The sequence below is a fragment of the Perca fluviatilis genome, chromosome 24 (assembly GCF_010015445.1).
Source record: "Perca fluviatilis chromosome 24, GENO_Pfluv_1.0, whole genome shotgun sequence".
NCBI lineage: Eukaryota > Metazoa > Chordata > Actinopteri > Perciformes > Percidae > Perca > Perca fluviatilis.
Window position 1 is genome coordinate 9,477,451 of NC_053135.1, and position 16,768 is coordinate 9,494,218.

Below are 16,768 nucleotides of genomic sequence, written 5' to 3' on the forward strand. Positions count from 1 at the left end.
TGAGACCTATGGTTTAAAATAGATCACATGTTTTTTATTAACTGTAAATAAATATTACACTGGAGACATTTTTCTTTCACAATAAGCATTTTTTATTATATGTGGTGTACCAATTTGTTGACAGGGGGAATAAATATCGCAGCGCACACAGCATGAAGCAGCTCATGCAAGCAAACGATGGACTATTTTTATAGCTAGCTGGTGTAGTGTAGCTCTGTGTCTCTTTGCTGAAAAACGTTTAATGTCAAATATTACATGGTCTAGCAAATGCCATGTGTCACATTGGGACAGTTATGTGTATGTTTCCACGGTTAGAGTAATAGGGGGCGTCACATAGCTTAGCTAGCTAGCTAATGTAGCTAAGCTAGCCAGTGTTTTCTGTTGACCTTGTATGCAGCTTAGTCATAGTACTTTGTAATACACCATTTGTTCTAACTACTTCCATAACTTAACTCTCTGTTTATGTGGCCAAGAATGTAAAGTGGAAACCCTCGGATAATTATTAACTTAACGTCTTGGCTCTTTTTAGAGAGCAATGTCTGTCTGGGTAACGGAGGAAGTCATCAAATGGGGTCTGCGCTTTTGCAGCCGCAGGTCTCTATGGCAACAGCGCAGCTTCCTGGAGACAACATCAGTCAAAGACAAATCTTTCCCCAGTCAGCAGTTAGCACACATTTGGGGCAAAAGGCAAAGTCAGGCATGCCTGGATAGGAGTCTTGTTAGTTCAGTGAGGTTCTACTCTCAGAGTAGTATTCACAATGCAGACGTGGAAGAGAAGGGGCAGCATCTCCCTTCTCCACTGGCAGACTCTTCGCTGCCCGCTGAAATCCAAACTGAGGCGAAAGCCTCAAGGCAGATACAAAGGAGCTCACCCTTTATGGACCACCTGCAGCGTTGTGGCTCCCCATCAGACGTGTTGGACCTCACCTGTCAATACTCACCCACAGTTCGACAGGTCAGCAACTGCCTGAGCCACATCTGGTCCATCACTAAGAAGATGTCAGATGAGCAGCGGCGCTATGAGCTGCAGCTGATGTTTGAGCATCCTGCTTTTGACAGCCTCCTGCAAAAGGCCATGAAGAGGGTGGGGCACATGCGCAGTGACGACATGGCTTATTCTCTCCTGAGCATGGTCAAACTTGGTGTCCCCCAAAGTAGCCGTGTGGTCCAAACTTTCCTCCGAACCTGCCAGGTAGGCAGTGAAAGACAGTCGACCAGCAAGCAAACATGTTTTTATTTTGGAAATTGTTTTGTTGTTTATCCATTAATCCATTTTATTGTCTACTAACAGGAGAATCTGAATGATTTTGATGAGAAAGGCCTGTCCATCTTGGCCTCCTGTCTGGAACATATGGAGGGCAGTACCAACGTTGTTGCACTTAAGGAGGGCATGAGGTCAGGATTGTCAAAAAATGCATATGTTTCAGCCAAAAATAAAAGCATCAGAATTTCATAATTGGTGCTGAAAAGAAAAACCTACTATACTAACCTAGTATATATAGATTTTCACCACTTCTTTTTCAGATCAGTTTACATTGATGTTTATTTTGGCTATGTCCGACTGTAGATTGGTGGTTGAGGCCCGTCTTCCCAGGATCAAGAATGTAATGGCTCTCCAGACCATGATGCGTCTGTTGGGGAAAGATGCCCCGCTGGACCTCAAACGGAAACTCGAGGTTTGGTTTATGAGTCTTGGTTTTGACCATATTTGGTATTCATATCCCTCTATATGTGATTCTAAAATGATCCAGGTTTATGATTGCCAACTCTTGTGCAGGCATGTCTTTGACTATTCAACATTTTCTCTGATATCAGCTTTCTCATTATAGCATTGTAGTATTTTTGAACGACAGGGCAAAGTGTGCTGTATTTTTGTCCTGCAACTGAATCCATTCCACATTGACACTCATTCTGTACACTGCTTCCTCCAGGCAAAGGCCTTATCAATGACAGACCAGTTCAGCCTTCCCAACACCCAGTACATGATCTCTACTATGGCCACAATGGGCTTCTACTCCAGACCACTCCTGGATGTCTGCAGTAAGACGATTAAAGGTAAAAAAAAAAAAAAAAAAAAAATTATTAAACACTATTATATAATTGTAGTATAATTTAATTGACATTTATAGATTTCACATTTTGCAGAGTTGTCACAGAATCAATATAGGGAGCCTGAAAATATTCTATTTTACTTGTGAAAAGACTTTTACCAACATGCTGTCACTCTTTGGTTTCTTTTCCACGTCTCTCTGGTAGAAAACCTACAAGGAATCCCCTTCAACAGATTGTTTACAGTCCTGCAGTCCTGTTGGGAGCTGCACTACAGAGACTTTGAGCTGCTCACTGGCATTTCAGACTACGTCGCCTCTACGATAGACATCTGGACCAAGAAACAGGTGCTGCAAAATACAACAGTTTACTAAAATGTTAAACACTTAAGTCAACATCATTAAGTACTTTAAAATATATATATATACACACACATATACATATACAGTATGTATTTTGTTTAAATAAGAGTTTCCTCCTTTCTGTTCAGGTGGTCCTCTTCCTGTCTGTGTTTGAGAACCTCGCCTTCTGTCCCGCTGCCCTGATGGAGGCCTTCGCTGATAAGGTGATCGCCAATCCAGAGTCTCTGACACGTAAAGACCTCCTCTGTGTCCTCAAGGTGTACTCTTCTCTTAACTATGACCTGCAGCACCAAAGACAACAGTAGGTCTCTCGCATGTCTTCATCTTTCAAATTGTACTCGTACACATGCTCATCATATAATATTTATAAACTGTAAATGTTGCATAACTGTTTTTTGTTGGGTTTCATCTTGTTGTTCCAGGTTCCTGGATAATCTGAGCCAGGCTCTTGACTCTTATCTGCCCAAAATGTCTGGGTTTGAGTTGTTAAAGGCTGTTTACCATCTGTGTCTAATGGGTCACTTTCCCTCTGCACCACTGGAGCAACTCCTGCAGAGCAATACACTGGAGAAGTTTAAAACGACAGGTGGGATGATGGACTGACTCACTCACACGTGCAAATGCTGGCCAGTCTAGTCTCTCTTTCTGCCTTTTGACTTCTTATACTCGTCTTTTTTTGTCTGCCACTTCTAGTGCTGGGTACCGAACTTCAGCACTTTTTAGGCACGACCGAATTGCCTCCATTGTATCGAGTATCAAAAAATTTGATTTCAATACCAAACTTCAATCTCTAAGGAGTAAATCTCATCAGCGTCAGTGAGCCAATAAACAAGCAGCATGCTTCTACCAAGATGTAATAATGTTTGTGATTGGCTGTCTAATCTACACATCGTAGAGACACAGAGAGAGGCTCAAGTGTGTGTCTTGTATTTCAAAAAGACTTGACTACAGTGTGTGTCACATTGAAGCTGAAAAAAAAAAAGGATTTGTACTGTAAAGTTGTAATTTCTTTTGTTAAAATTGATTTTATGACATTATTATTAACCGGTATCAAAGTCACAGTATCGCTATCGTTGCCGGTATCGAAATGTTTTGAATGATACCCAGACCTAGCCACTTCTTCCCCTCGTACTTGTGTTTTTGACACAACTTCCTCTTCTTTTTTTCCTCAGCACCCAGGTTTCTCCCTAGCCAGGAGAGAATGTTTCAGACAGTGAACTTGTGCCTGCGTCTTGAGCGTCCTCCGCTCCCTCAGCCCCTGACGGTCCCCCCATCTGTCCTGGGAGACCCCGGCCCTAGCAGTCGAACAGTGAACCTGTTGCTCTCGCAGGGCCTGCAGAGTGTGTTGGGGGACCAAGCAGACACAATGCTGCAGGAAATGGTGGTGGTGGAGAACTTCTACTTCATAGGTAAAGACCTGATGAAGCTGATTGAGTGAAACATTGAGTGCTTGTCACAGTCTCGGCTCGGGTTTATGTCTTTTTATCTATCTCTCCACAGAAATGCCTTTTATAACTAATGGTGTCGACTCATCACATGATAACTTATAGTTCATTGTGTCTGCATTTTGCTCTTTAACTTGAAACTGTGATGTGAGGAAGCGCCTGTGTTTGTGTGTGTGTGTTGACTCTCAGACTGTGTGATAACCAAACATCTGCCAAGCCAAACCTCTGTGACTGAAGCCAGCAGTTGTGCAGGAGAAGAGTGTTCTCCAGCAGAGAGCACTCAAAGGTAGGATGTCGGTTTGCAGTCGATAACATCACCAGACTCGATCTTGAAGAAATCTGCAGTGGTATTTAGTTTTTTTTTATGTAATGTGCTTATGTCCCATTTTTGGTTTAAGTTTTGATGATGTGAAAGCAGGTGGAGAGGATGTTTGGGCGTTCTCTTCTGACCATGTCGGGTATTGACGCATATCATGATTGCGTATGTCAAAAATCTGCATGCAACAACCACAGACTGTTACATGAAGTGCTGCAAGGGCATAAAATTGTGCTCTAAAAGCAGGACTGTGTGTGTTACTTGTATTTAACACCACAATGATTACAGATGCTTTAAATTCCCATTTGAAATAATTTCAAGGTTTGAAATAGGATATTAAAATATAACTTTCACTCACTTGCTTTTACTGAGCAACAAGGTTGCAAACAACTTAAGACATGGTTGAAAACGATGCGTTAAAAAAGAAAGTACTCTAAACAATAAATAACTTTAACATAAGTTAAAATGTCATAAAGGTGTGTATGTGCAATTTCGTAGTGTGCGTCTAGTTTATTTACAACCTTTGAAATGATTTGGATATGACTTTGCATTTGTTTTTACCCTTAATTTGTGTGCACATCTACACTTTTTATGTACTGTTGTCCTCTTCTTGGTGTCTTTTTCTTTTGTTCAGCCCTACACAGGGAGTTTACTAAGTACTCATTCAAATTCATAGAACATGTACATATTCATCTCTCTTACTCTATTTTTCTCACTATTGCACACATTTGTTTTGTCTAGATTTAGTAAATTGTTCTGATTTAAATCAGTCATTCAGTGCTGCTGTTACTAAATAGATTTCTATTGAGCCTGCTGATGTATTTTACCTGCACAAATTCAGCCGAATCATTCTGATGCTACACTGTACAGAAACAAATTGTAGAAATACATTTTGCACACTTTCACTGAACTTTTATCATACTGCATAAAATTAAAACAAATATTTAAAGATGGATAAACATAGACGAACAAAAGAAATTAAAAATCCCAAACTATAATGACCCTTCTTAGTAAACGTCTGTAGTTAACTGTGTCAAAATGCTCCCCATTGTCTCAGTTTAAAGAAAGCCACAATCTGCTCTGTTTATTTTTCAGGTTTCACATTTTTGTCTTCTAACCAAACCGCCACTTTCACCCTGTCATGCCTGTACCTGTATTCAAATGTTGACCTTTTTAAGGCTGAGAAACTCTTGTCTTGATGTCCCAGAATTGCAGTAATTTGCACACCACACTCTGGTTTTTGCTATGGCACGTCCAATCTCCGTGGTCATCTGGCTGTCAAGATTCGCCACCTGAAGATCCTGGGATATAACCCTGTCTTGGTGAGACTTGGACACAATCACAGTTTGAGTTTGGCTCTTCCTTTTCTAAGGATTGAGTAGTTACTACACTTCACCAAGTGTTTAGAATATTATTTCTACATTTGTTGTAGCCACTTAAATAAAAACCCGCCTTCAGCCACATGTTCCTTTCAGATATGAGTGTTTTAATTTCCTCTGAATATATATTTTCAAAATATTGTGTTCCTCCTTGACAACAGCGCACTGACAGTTAGTAAAATGCTTCTGTCTACTATAAATTAAACTAATTGACGAAGAAACCGTGTTGAGTGATTTACATGATCCTAATCCTAATCCCGTTCTCCAGGTAACGGAGCACGAGCTGCAGTCTGCGTCCGAGGAAGAGAGGACAGATTTCCTAAGGGGACATGTTTTTCCAGATCACCAAAGATCAGACACACAACCTAAAGTGGAACAACCGGGATCGTGAGCACAGATGTCGACGTTAAATGGATGCCACGAGCCATACCTGCTTCAGTAGTCTCAACCTGTGCAATCGTCACAAACGCACAGATTTTGTTGTGCTATTCAAAGCTTTGTAAACAATGAAGAAGAAATACATATATTAGAGTTTTTCAATAAATGATGATACATTGCGACAAACACCAAGTGAACCTGAACTTTTCTTCCTCAGTTTGTAAAACTGTGTCATTTTTCTTCAGAGAAGGGAGTATGTGGGATGGAAACAATCTTTTAGCGTTTGTTTTTAATCATCTGTCCCAAAATGGTTCAAAAAGCTAACAGAAACAATATGTTAGTCTTGCTGATGCGTGTGGTAGCTGATGAGTAAGCTGCTGAATGAAACCAATAAAAGCAGTGTGTGCGCTTGCAGTAGCTGCACAGAAACTGCAAGGTGAGCAAGGTAAATGTAGAAGCAGCCACGTCTGCAGAAAGCACGAGGAAGGAAAGAAACCGTAGAGTAAGACAGGAAATGGTGCAGATTGTTATTGTTTGAAGCTTGTCCTTGTTGTATATCTGGCTCTCATCAACTCCAGTGATGTTACCTCTCTGAAAACACATTTTGATCTTTCTGTCTTCTTAGAAATAAGAGCGTGGAAAGAGATGTGTGATGTGAATCCATTGTATTACATTTCGTTTGACTCCATAACACTGATAACGGCTTTTTACATTTTGGAATTGTGGTCGCCCCTGATTCACATATATCACCACACCGGTTTACAAGCTGAGTGAACTCTGAAATGTGGTTAAATCCCCTCATTCAGACACCGCCTTCTGTTTCGACCACAAAGAGGGGTTCCGGCTACAGATCTGGGTGTGTATGTGACACTGGGGGACAGTAAGTGAAACAGAAAGTGGGTACCTTTTTATTTTTTTTATTTTTTTATTGTTTGGAACAGCCACAACTGTTAAAGGAACTGCTACTTTCGCTGTGTAGACAAAAAACAACTAGTACTGACAACACAATGGACTAAACGAAAATCTCACCCGCTCTGCACGGGGCAAACTACTACAATGTGTTAATATTGAAACTAACAGGGATAGCTGTGCAAATAGTAAGACGATCAGAAGTGTCGTGGTATAGGATTTTGAAACCCTCTTTTCTTGCGGTTCCTCGTTGCTTTGGGTTTGGTGTTCATGTAATCACTCTGGGAATCCGACCTCCTCCACTTGACCTGTAAGACAGTTGAACCACAGCAGGTCTGAGAAGAGTCCTGATGGATCACGTACAGTAGGAGGATGGAGCTATCATTGAGGACACAGAGATCGTGTCCTCTGGATTTTGTGTGGGGGTTTGTGGGAATTTGGGGACCTGATGTGTAGCTCTCATGTCATAATTTAAAGGTTACACATGGTGGGATTTTTAGAGGTGGATACCAAATTTTTTTTAGACGTTGACTATTTTCAGGCTAAGAAAATTAATACATGGAGAAGAATTTTCCCGAACTGAATTGAATTGCGAAGGGGAGAAAGCTCTTGGAGAACAGTTTTTAAAGCATATTGGTAGAATACTGGGACATACAATGTTTTTTGAATGAATAAAAAACACATAAATGAAGAAGAAAAAAAGTAAACTGTGGGCAAGGCATCTGCACATTGTGTCAAGATATATAAGGACACACAAACCGCTGTCCAATTATGTATGAGTAAAAAGTGAAATAGGGAGATGAGATATGGAAAAGAACATTTCATTTTCAAAAGTCACATCTATGTTTTGACTTTGTATGTCTTGCAAAATAGATGATTTAGATTAGATTTTTGGCAAGAAATATGTGTTACTGAGGGGTGGTATTGTCAGGTGAGAACTTTTCACTTCTTTTGGTTAAAAGATAATGTTTGACTACTTGGACTATATATATATATATATAGTCCAAGTAGTCAAAGAATGACACAAAATGTCTGTTACTGTGTCATTTAAATATTGTACGTGCTTCTATATACAATTTCCAAACTTTACTTTTTCCTCATCTGGTGTTAGTTTGTATGTGCTTGAGGAATATCTTACCCAGATGATGCTGGCAATAATGGTGACAATTACGCTGTAGATGCCACAAAGTACGAGCCCCAGAATCCAAAGCCAAAGAAATCCATTGTTTTGATCTCCACCTGGGCACTGGTATTGGTGTCCTGGAAGAAACATATTTAGGATTCAGTATTCAGTGTACTTGACTCTATAGATGGGCTCCTGTTGGTTTTAAAACGCATGTACCTCTTAGGAATATTTACCTTCTACAAGTACCAGGCTCAACAAAGTACTATGCTCTGTTCTGAGTGGGGGAGGGTACGTGACGGTGGCTTCACATCTGTAGATACCATGGCTACTGGCATTCACTCCAGTGAGCATGAAGCTGACTGATGTGTTTTTCTTTTGATGCAGTTCTACGCCGACCCTGGTGCAAGGTGGTTTACATTGACATGTATTGTTGTCTGGGTTGCATCTATGGTTGGAAATCACTTTGTCGTCTTTGATAAGTTCAAAAGTCACGTCTGTGCCTTTTGCCGACTCTGGGCAAGGCACGGACACGTTGCCATTGGCAGGTACACACTCGATTTTCAGCTGGTCTGGAGAGAAAAATGGGATAATGATTCAGGGTGAGATTGTATTCGGATTTGTAACTATAGATGTCTCTTACATACACAGTATAACGTCATATCTCTGATTAGGTGTCATGAACTAAGGAAAGTGTGCTAAGTAGAGAGCTACAGTAGCCTATTGTTGTGTTTTGTTGCAGTAAACCGAGTCAGAAGGCCTGTGTCTGTAACCAACACCAAACCTTTGCAAAGGAAATTGCTTCTTACAGCTACAACTCCTGCAAAGATTGATTTATTTGCATTTAATTCCCCAAACTGAAATACTCAGGCTTTGAAACTCGTCATTTCACAGCAACTCCACCCCCACACGGAATTTGTTCAATAGCAGCACATCTTAGCACATTTACCTCTTTTAATCAGCCTCACATTTCTCATGAAAAACAGATTTGCCATGTGAGTGGCATACTTGAGTCAGCCACTGAGTGACTTAAGTATGCCACTCACAAGGTGGTGGTTGTGGTTATTATTGTGATGGAGTGCTATTTGCATGGATTAGTGTTTTTATTGTTTTAATTAAATGAATGTGTTCTGCACTCTATGTAAACAGCAAATGTCCCTAAGTTGAGCAATCACTTTATTTTGATATTCCTCTGTTCACTCTGTTGACTCGGTTCACAATAAAATGCCTCAACCCACAAATTCAGCCAGCATAAGGGTACTATAAGGTTCATCTTAGGTGCTAATCAACAGATAAATAGTCAATAAGTGAATATACAGTATATTCTCTAGAAGCTAAAGGGAACACGTTCCTACACATTGCTATTTCTTCCAACTTAAGTTCCCATATTGTATGGGCCTAAACTTAACCAAAGCTGTCAACTAGAGAGTAGTCACACAATACATACACAATACATATCCCCTGCTGCAATTGAACCCTCTAAATACATTGACGCTTAAGTTTTACTGCACAACTACTAAGGGTGTTAACCTCAGTGTTTACAGATGAAACCTAACAGTCCCACTGTAACCACATGTATGCACAGTAAAGTATATTGCAATTACTTGTATTAGTTATTTCTGGCTAATTAATAGTATCCATCTGCTACCTGGATACTAATCTTTATGAGTATATGAATTACTAGAAGCTAGAATGTATGTGTTGCAATAAAGTCTACAACTTACCTTTGCGGATGCTCTGAGACTTAGTTCTTAGACTGCAGCTCAGGAGGATCATGAACATCCAGCAAGCTCTCATCTTTTGCACCGAGAGTGTGAACTTGCCTCCAGCAGAATGATGTCCTCGAGGCTTTCCCTCATCACCTAAAAGTTCAAGCTCTTTCAGCAAACTACATTAACTGTATGCTGCGGTGAAATCTGATGCGGTACTTCGATATCATCAACCTTGGTTCCATGCATGCGTTCCTCCGACTGTAATGCATCATATCCTCATTGTGCCTCTGATTGAAACACTCCCACGGTGCTGCAGTGACTGAACCTCACACATCCTCTCATGAGGGAAAACATCCTGTGGCAGAAAACGCCTCCTCTTCTGATATTTCCGCTCTCTCCCAGAGTTTGTAACCTCTGATGACTTTAGCGTTAAATTCATTTGAGACTATTGACCATTGGCAAAGGTCATTGCGGGACAGTTCTGTTCCTATCAAGTGAACGTATTTGTTATATTGCATCATTGTGTGGAGACAAAGATTAAGAGAATGAGCAGTACTTACATGAATGCAAATGGTCACTGTAAAACATATTATGGGAAAATACACTTGAAATGTGTGTAGTTTCTGCTGTGTAGCTGTTTGTTGCAGCCACAGTTGGAGGTGGAGAGTGACCAAAAGTGCAATGACCCAGTGTTCCATGTGTGAAGGTCAACTGAACACAATGAGAAGCACAAAAACCGGTATTGAGCAGGTTTAAACTGACAACTGACATTTGTATGATTGCCAAGGTGTCATTGCCTCACTAAAAGGCAGAGGTAGCCCAAAGGCTAAGTGGCAGAGAAAATATTTCTGGGAGAAGTGAACAAGAAACTGCCTCTATACTGGCACAGTAAGCATGTCAATAAGAAAAAAAAAATTCAATATAAGAGAAGGTTATCATCTTTCATGGTGTAGTCCCAAGAACCAAGTTTTGATTCTTTGATTTAAAAACCCATGGCTTTATCAACGAAATGGGGTTCATTTGAAAGTGCAATAGCTTTCTTTGTCCACTAGATGGTAACAAAGCATTTTAGTTTTAGTTTTCTACTGCTACAAGCCAGGAAAATAGCTATTAAGCTCCAATCTTATATTAATTGCAACCATATATCACTTTGCTTCAATGCATTTCCCTGTTTAACCCTGTTCACAGCGTTTAACTGCCCAGAGCAGGGATTAGAGACCATAAAAGGGTAGAAAATACTTTGTGTGGCAACACATGGTGACAGATTCATGGGATTGTGAAGCGGGGATTATAGCATTTCTAAAATGTTGTTTGTAATTCTGACTCAGAAAATGGATGATGGGGATTGACGGGTTATTAATGCCATGTGTCCATATGGATAACACGCAATAATCTCCTAATCTGGAACAAGGCCCTTTTGTCTGGTGGTGTCTGGCTTTAGGAGAGCATCAGCAAAAAAAAAAACGCTGCTTTCATCTACTATATTTTTACCTTGATTTTATTCTCTATCTTTTTAGCTTGTGTGAATAAGTAGCTATATTTGAAAGTAGCAATATACAATTTATTATTATTATTATTAGTAGTAGTAGTAGTAGTAGTAGTAGTAGTATTAGTATTAGTATTAGTATTAGTATTAGTATTAGTATTATCTACTGCCACTGACTACAAGGAATAGCTACTGGAGACTGATGCTGCCTTCACTGTTCCTCCAAGACTGCTACTTTCGTGGACATGTTTTCTTTAACCAATTAATTATCAGACAACTGGGCTAAAATGCGTCAACTAGTCCAATCGGATATCACCGCAATGTATCTCTTTTCCAGTCTGCCGTGTTCGTATCTGTCATTTAGCTAGATCATTCCTCTTCTCTGCGATCCACTCTAATATAATATATTTCCGACAGGCCCTGAATGCAGCGTTGGGTTCTGGGCTGGACAGGAAACGACGGAGACGCGCAGCGTGTCTCCTCAGCAGCTCCGGGAAAGAAGAGTGGGAATGGGATTGTGTGTAGACGAGGCGACGTGTGGAAATATGAGGATAACGGGCGGTTTTTAACTAGATTAATCTTTGAAACAGATAATTAGGCCTACACGTATATCAGGAGCTTTTCTTCTTTTCTCCCTTAGGGCAGGGATATTTGCTCTCCCATTGGAGAACACAGGAGAGGTGAGTACCCTCTTTGTGAATCCCATTTCACTGTAAGTGACTTTTCTTTACTATTCCGGAATGTTTTAATTCTCTAACGCCTTTTTTGTCTCCTTTTAATAAACATGTTGAGAGACTAAAATGTCAATCATAAATAAATGACAATGTATCAAGCCAGCCCATCCTAGATTGTGTTCTCGGGAAAGGAGACGGGAGGAGTAGCTATAGGCTACTGAATGTTTACCACACTTGTTAAAGACAAGCACCAGTAGGTATTAAACAATGTGAATCTGTGAGAAAAGGTGTGTGTTGTGTGGCAGGGTGTTTTGAATGGGGGGGTTTGTGTGCCCCCTATGCGACCATTGAACAATCCCTTTCTTGGAGAGAAAGGGCGTGCAGCGTTTGGGCCGACTGGGAAAAGAGCCGCAGCTTTCATGGGAGAGGCAATTGAACGTGAGCCTATTGTTATGTTGTAGTTGTTAATTATGTTGCCATAGCCGAGCCCTTGCACTCTGTAGTTGCCGACAATGTATTTCAACCTAATTTTCCTCCTCTGCATCTAACTGAGCAGGAGGAATATGTATAGTCTCCACCCTGTTCAGCGGGAGCGGGCTATCATCCGCTCCTGGTAGCCTAATGGCCGATGGTTTTGTCGCGCTAATGTTTGTATCATACTGGTGCATTATTTTGTTAAACTCCATATTTTATGTCTTTTAAAAACCTGTAAGATAAGTGGTAGTCTACGTTAGTGTGGCTGGGTTGAGCTCATTATCAGTTCCCTTCTTCACTGCAGCCCGTGAACACTGTTTTAATTCCCTTTGTTGGATGACGCCGCCGGAGATTGGATAACATGTAGCCAGTTTGACCATTGGCTATCATCAATTTAATGCTAGCGTCCACTTTAGCCAGAAGAAGATCATCCTTTTAAAAACTACACTGCTACACATTTGTTTAGAAAAGGTCTTAGGGAATTCCTCGTGGAAAAGTTAAAGCTCAAACACATCGTGTTTAAACTTTGCTGCTGCTTTTTTTTGGCAAAAAAAAATACTAAGAGGTTCCAAAACACCTAGCTATGTTTCCCTCTCAAGTCTTCCTCAGACTTGCATTCAGATATTAACACTAGAAAGATATTGACCCTTCATTGACAGTGGGGTTCAAAGGTCATTTGTAGAGGAGCTGCCTGCACGCCATGCCGCTGGCTGGCTGGCTACCATATGGGCCCAGGTAGTCACTCAGTTAACATTCCCTGTGGGTTATTTACTCTACCAAGGCCAGACCAGGACAGTTTTTTTTTTTTAACTGTTCAGCTTCTGTTTAGGGGTGAATACATAAAACAAACCCAACAAAAAAGAGCCACTAAGATGCCACTTGGTCCAGCCTTTATTCCCCACAGTGGCATTATAATAGGCCGTCTGTGTCCTTAAGGCACGCTTAATTTGCATCCACAAAGCACTAGACTAGAAGCACATTATTCTGGGCATGGAGACAGTGCAGCAACAATGCAGCCCATTCGCTTGCAGTGCAGTTAATGGGATGAAAATAACTACTGGCCTTCTGGTCGCTTCCCCTCAGGCAGATGCCTTTAGGCTTGTCATGTTTTTTGCAAGAGGAAAACAGCAGGAGTCATATGCCACTTATTACTGTATAAATACAGAAAATGAACCCAGTGATATGTTGTTTTTGTTCCTTTGGGTATTGTTATTGTGTCTCTGTTTCCTGCTGTGTCCTATTATGAGTTGAAGAACTTTTATTATCAACTGGTTATGTAAAGTAAAAATAAATGGCTTGTAAATATTTGCTCTGTTTTAAATGTTAGAAGCAACTTGTTGTGCTTATTTTAGGCCTGTGGCTGAATTGCAACAGGTTTATTGTCATCGTAGTTGTAACGTATCATATACATATCATAATATATCATATCATTTAAAAAGAACAAGTGCCTGTTTGATGCAGTATCATCATTTGCACATGCCATGAACGGGTTTGTGTTGTGATGGCATTGGTGCACACACATAAACAACTTAAAAAGTGGACATGCACCTCATAATACAGCACCTCAGGGCATTTACTCAGTAGACTTAATAGTCCTGAAGTCATTGCATTCAGGTAGTATGGTATACAGCTCAGTCATAAAAAGCTCACTCATGGATTAAGTTTCCAGCCACAGAGGTAAAACACATGTTAGAAGAGAGCGTGTCATTTCACTGCTCCTGTTTAGAAGCACATGTAAGGAATTTTTCACTGTCAGCTTTCTTTCTCAAGGGAGGCTATTGAAAAAAGAACCTAGGGAGCTAGAGTATATATTTTGGAAGAGCTCAAAATACATAACCAGAAACATGGTATTCTCATTCTATCCACTCTGTCTTGTTTTGCCAAGTGGAAGGGAAGAAAAATAAGCCCGTCTGCCTTCCTCCCTCCATCTCTCTGCTGCCTTTCATCCTTTTTTGTGTACGCTTGATTTCCTTGGGATGTAGTTGATTAGATGAGAAAAACCGTTGTCAAATAATGTTTTGGGCTTGATGAATGATGCCATGAGGCTGTGCGTTCAGAGAAGAGAGGTTTGAAAGCTATTCTTGGTTTGTGTGTTAGCAATTCTGCGTGCTGGTCTGCCCGTCTGTCAGCACTTTACTGGCTCTATCGTGCGAGTTGCAAGGGCCATGTCTGACCTCCTCCCATCCGTCCACCCATGTCCCATGGGCATAAGTCTGATCTGCACAAAAGCTCCAGAGACGAGGTTGGGGGTGGCGATGGTGCTTGGTGTAAGTTTACCCAGGTTGTGTTACAGCCAGGGGGTGTAGGTGGGTAGTGGAGGGCAGGGGGAGGATGGCACTTCAAACGCAGCCTTCAACACACCCTGATGAAGACCTGGAGGGGACAGTGTAACCGGATATTTCTACTGATAGGAGGTACCTTGCCTTGGGTTGGGGAGTAAACTGCAAAAGGCCACCAGCTGCATCAGCACTCCTTGGTACCAAACAAGATGCAACATTATGGGTGCGTTGCATGAGAGAGAAAGTGTCTGTGTCATTCCACCTGGGTGTGTCCCCCCCCCCCTCTTGTCACAGGCATGCAATCCCAGCCTCTATAGAGCCTTGTTTTGTAACATTTTGCTGACCTTTGGTGACAGCTGCCCCTGCCATTTGGAAACAAAGACAAATGGCTGACCAGCCCGCCTGTAGCCTGCAAAACCACTACTGTTTGAGATAGAGAGTTGCTCTTCCTGTTGGCCTTTTCATACAAACCTATAGACTCATATCAGTGCTCTCTATGGCAGGAAATGAATTGTTTGAGATCCATGCAGCCCTTTCTTTTGTGATGATTGATATATGTTGTTTTGACAAGGTGAATAGTAAGGATAAGGCGGTGGAGCCTGAAAAAAAAAAAGCACTTTTACTCTCTTATGTGGATGGATCAAGGTGTGTCATATCGCCCGCCTGTGCTAAAGCAATGTATTGACAATGCAGCCTCTATTCTCTGACCGTACCGCTGATTGGAGTAGGCAGAACCAGGGCACCCTCCTCTATTTTCAGGGCAATACATGATCTGGGTCCTTGTTCAGCAGGTGCATTCAAGTGCATACGCAGGTCTTACAAATGGTGAAGACTGAACTACAATTGGGTGTCTTTGCCATGTTAGTTTTCATATCTGTGCCATTAGGTGAACGCTTTTTCCTGAAAGAACTTTCACGGCTGCATACGTTTTTAGTACAGGTCAGTCCTGGTGGGAATAACACTCTTAAAGGAAAAGTCCACTTTTCAGTACAGTAAATTGCTGGATAATATTCAATTTGCGGTTTCCACTATGTTCCAGGGGTTATTTCATTAACAGCGTTGTCCCCCTTCATACATGTCACATGTTACCTTTCCACCACCATCGGAGAAAGGGCCTGCACTTGTGTAATGTATAGATGAAGAGAGCTGGTGCGAATTTTGAAGTGGACAAAAATACTCACTTCGCTGTCCACTGAGGCTTGTATAATTGGTAAGCATCTGTAGAAAATTGTGGGTCTGGAAATAAGGAGGGACAGACACCAAATTTTAACATGATCTGTATTTGTTTTTAAGGAGACTTGATGCACCTATTAAACTACATAACTCAGTGTACATGCCTCAGTCTTTATCTCCACACCACTTCTTCCTTGACCTATTTTCCTATATTTGATCTGATCTGCTACGATACATTATTGTTCATTCGTTAATTGTCCCTTTTGTGTGCTACCTCTTTCCCTCTACACTGTGTTTAAGCAGCTTAGGCAGCTATTAATCAGTGTGACTTTGACAATGGCAGGTGGCTGATTCTCGCTGCTGATGGGACTCCGTCCTCTACTGTATAACAGACGGTGTGTTCCATTCACTGTTGCAGGGGGCCAATCTTTGTTAACTAAAAAGGAAATGGGGGGGCCCTATAAAATTGTCTTTTGTGAGACATACTGTCTTAATTGTTACTCCTCTATCACATGCAGTCAGCGTGAACAACACCTGTGACTACCCTATAGTCTCGAGGCCCTCTTGCTGTGTTTTTTCTTCACCTACCTTTAAGTTAAGTTGCACACAGTTGGGTAATCACCCTGAACTTGATTTAGCATGCAAGGGTGGAAAAGGGAATCTCATTCTCAGCTAGAATTCCAGCAGCCGCATCGGGTATCACCGAGCTGAACGCATAGGGAGCCGTGGAGGCGGTGATTTATGGTATCATGTTTCTTTCTCCTCCTCACCTGCCCATGTAATCCACCACAAAGTCCAGTTAAAGCTCCACTGTAACAGTCACGGGATGGGTTGATGGATGGGGGCGGTCTGTCTGTGTGGATTGAGCTGGGCCATGGATAATGGGTCTTTGACATGGAGAGAACACAACATGCTTAAGGCAAGAAAGAGTGCTTCAGAGATTATTAAAATCCACACAAAGTGCTAACTCAGAGGAAATATATACATGTGCTGACTAGCTGCTGTATAA

At 41.3% G+C, this 16,768-nt stretch overlaps 3 protein-coding genes across 7 annotated transcripts in view; 2 read left to right on the forward strand and 1 right to left on the reverse strand.

The window, feature by feature from the left end:
- The first annotated feature begins 136 nt into the window (after nt 1-136).
- Nucleotides 137-6,126, forward strand: fastkd2 (FAST kinase domains 2). Its single transcript, XM_039793656.1, has 11 exons — nt 137-1,192; nt 1,292-1,395; nt 1,568-1,676; nt 1,932-2,055; nt 2,257-2,396; nt 2,540-2,712; nt 2,834-2,997; nt 3,584-3,820; nt 4,046-4,142; nt 5,380-5,494; nt 5,820-6,126. Exons 1-11 carry the CDS (start codon nt 536-538, stop codon nt 5,940-5,942), a joined length of 2,043 nt encoding a protein of 680 aa, XP_039649590.1. The 5' UTR covers nt 137-535; the 3' UTR covers nt 5,943-6,126.
- A 715-nt stretch (nt 6,127-6,841) lies between these two features.
- Nucleotides 6,842-10,055, reverse strand: si:dkey-1h24.6 (T-cell-specific surface glycoprotein CD28). The gene is made up of 4 exons (XM_039792601.1): nt 9,686-10,055; nt 8,198-8,533; nt 7,977-8,098; nt 6,842-7,146 (listed from the first exon to the last, which is right to left on the reverse strand). The coding sequence occupies exons 1-4, from the start codon at nt 9,756-9,758 to the stop codon at nt 7,036-7,038; spliced, it is 642 nt and encodes a 213-aa protein (XP_039648535.1). The 5' UTR covers nt 9,759-10,055; the 3' UTR covers nt 6,842-7,035.
- Nucleotides 10,056-11,584: 1,529 nt separating this feature from the next.
- Nucleotides 11,585-16,768, forward strand: part of raph1b (Ras association (RalGDS/AF-6) and pleckstrin homology domains 1b) — a 39,301-nt gene continuing 34,117 nt past the window's right edge. For 4 of the 5 annotated variants that reach the window (XM_039793063.1, XM_039793066.1, XM_039793065.1 and 1 more), the window contains exon 1: nt 11,585-11,839. The gene's annotated coding sequence lies outside the window, so the exon portion shown is untranslated. Of the gene's footprint in view, nt 11,872-16,768 lie in introns of all 5 variants that reach the window. The other variant, XM_039793064.1, reaches the window with a different exon arrangement.

Bases quoted from the DNA above. Each gene is read 5' to 3' on its own strand.
- fastkd2 (XM_039793656.1), top strand. From the start codon at position 536: ATGTCTGTCTGGGTAACGGAGGAAGTCATCAAATGGGGTCTGCGCTTT. The intron at 1,193-1,291 runs GTAGGCAGTGAA...GTCTACTAACAG, and splicing joins CTTTCCTCCGAACCTGCCAG to GAGAATCTGAATGATTTTGA. The intron at 4,143-5,379 runs GTAGGATGTCGG...TTGATGTCCCAG, and splicing joins CCAGCAGAGAGCACTCAAAG to AATTGCAGTAATTTGCACAC.
- si:dkey-1h24.6 (XM_039792601.1), bottom strand. From the start codon at position 9,758: ATGAGAGCTTGCTGGATGTTCATGATCCTCCTGAGCTGCAGTCTAAGA. The intron at 8,534-9,685 runs GTAAGTTGTAGA...TTTTCTCTCCAG, and splicing joins GTCTCAGAGCATCCGCAAAG to ACCAGCTGAAAATCGAGTGT. The intron at 8,099-8,197 runs GTAAATATTCCT...TGTTTCTTCCAG, and splicing joins GAGCCTGGTACTTGTAGAAG to GACACCAATACCAGTGCCCA.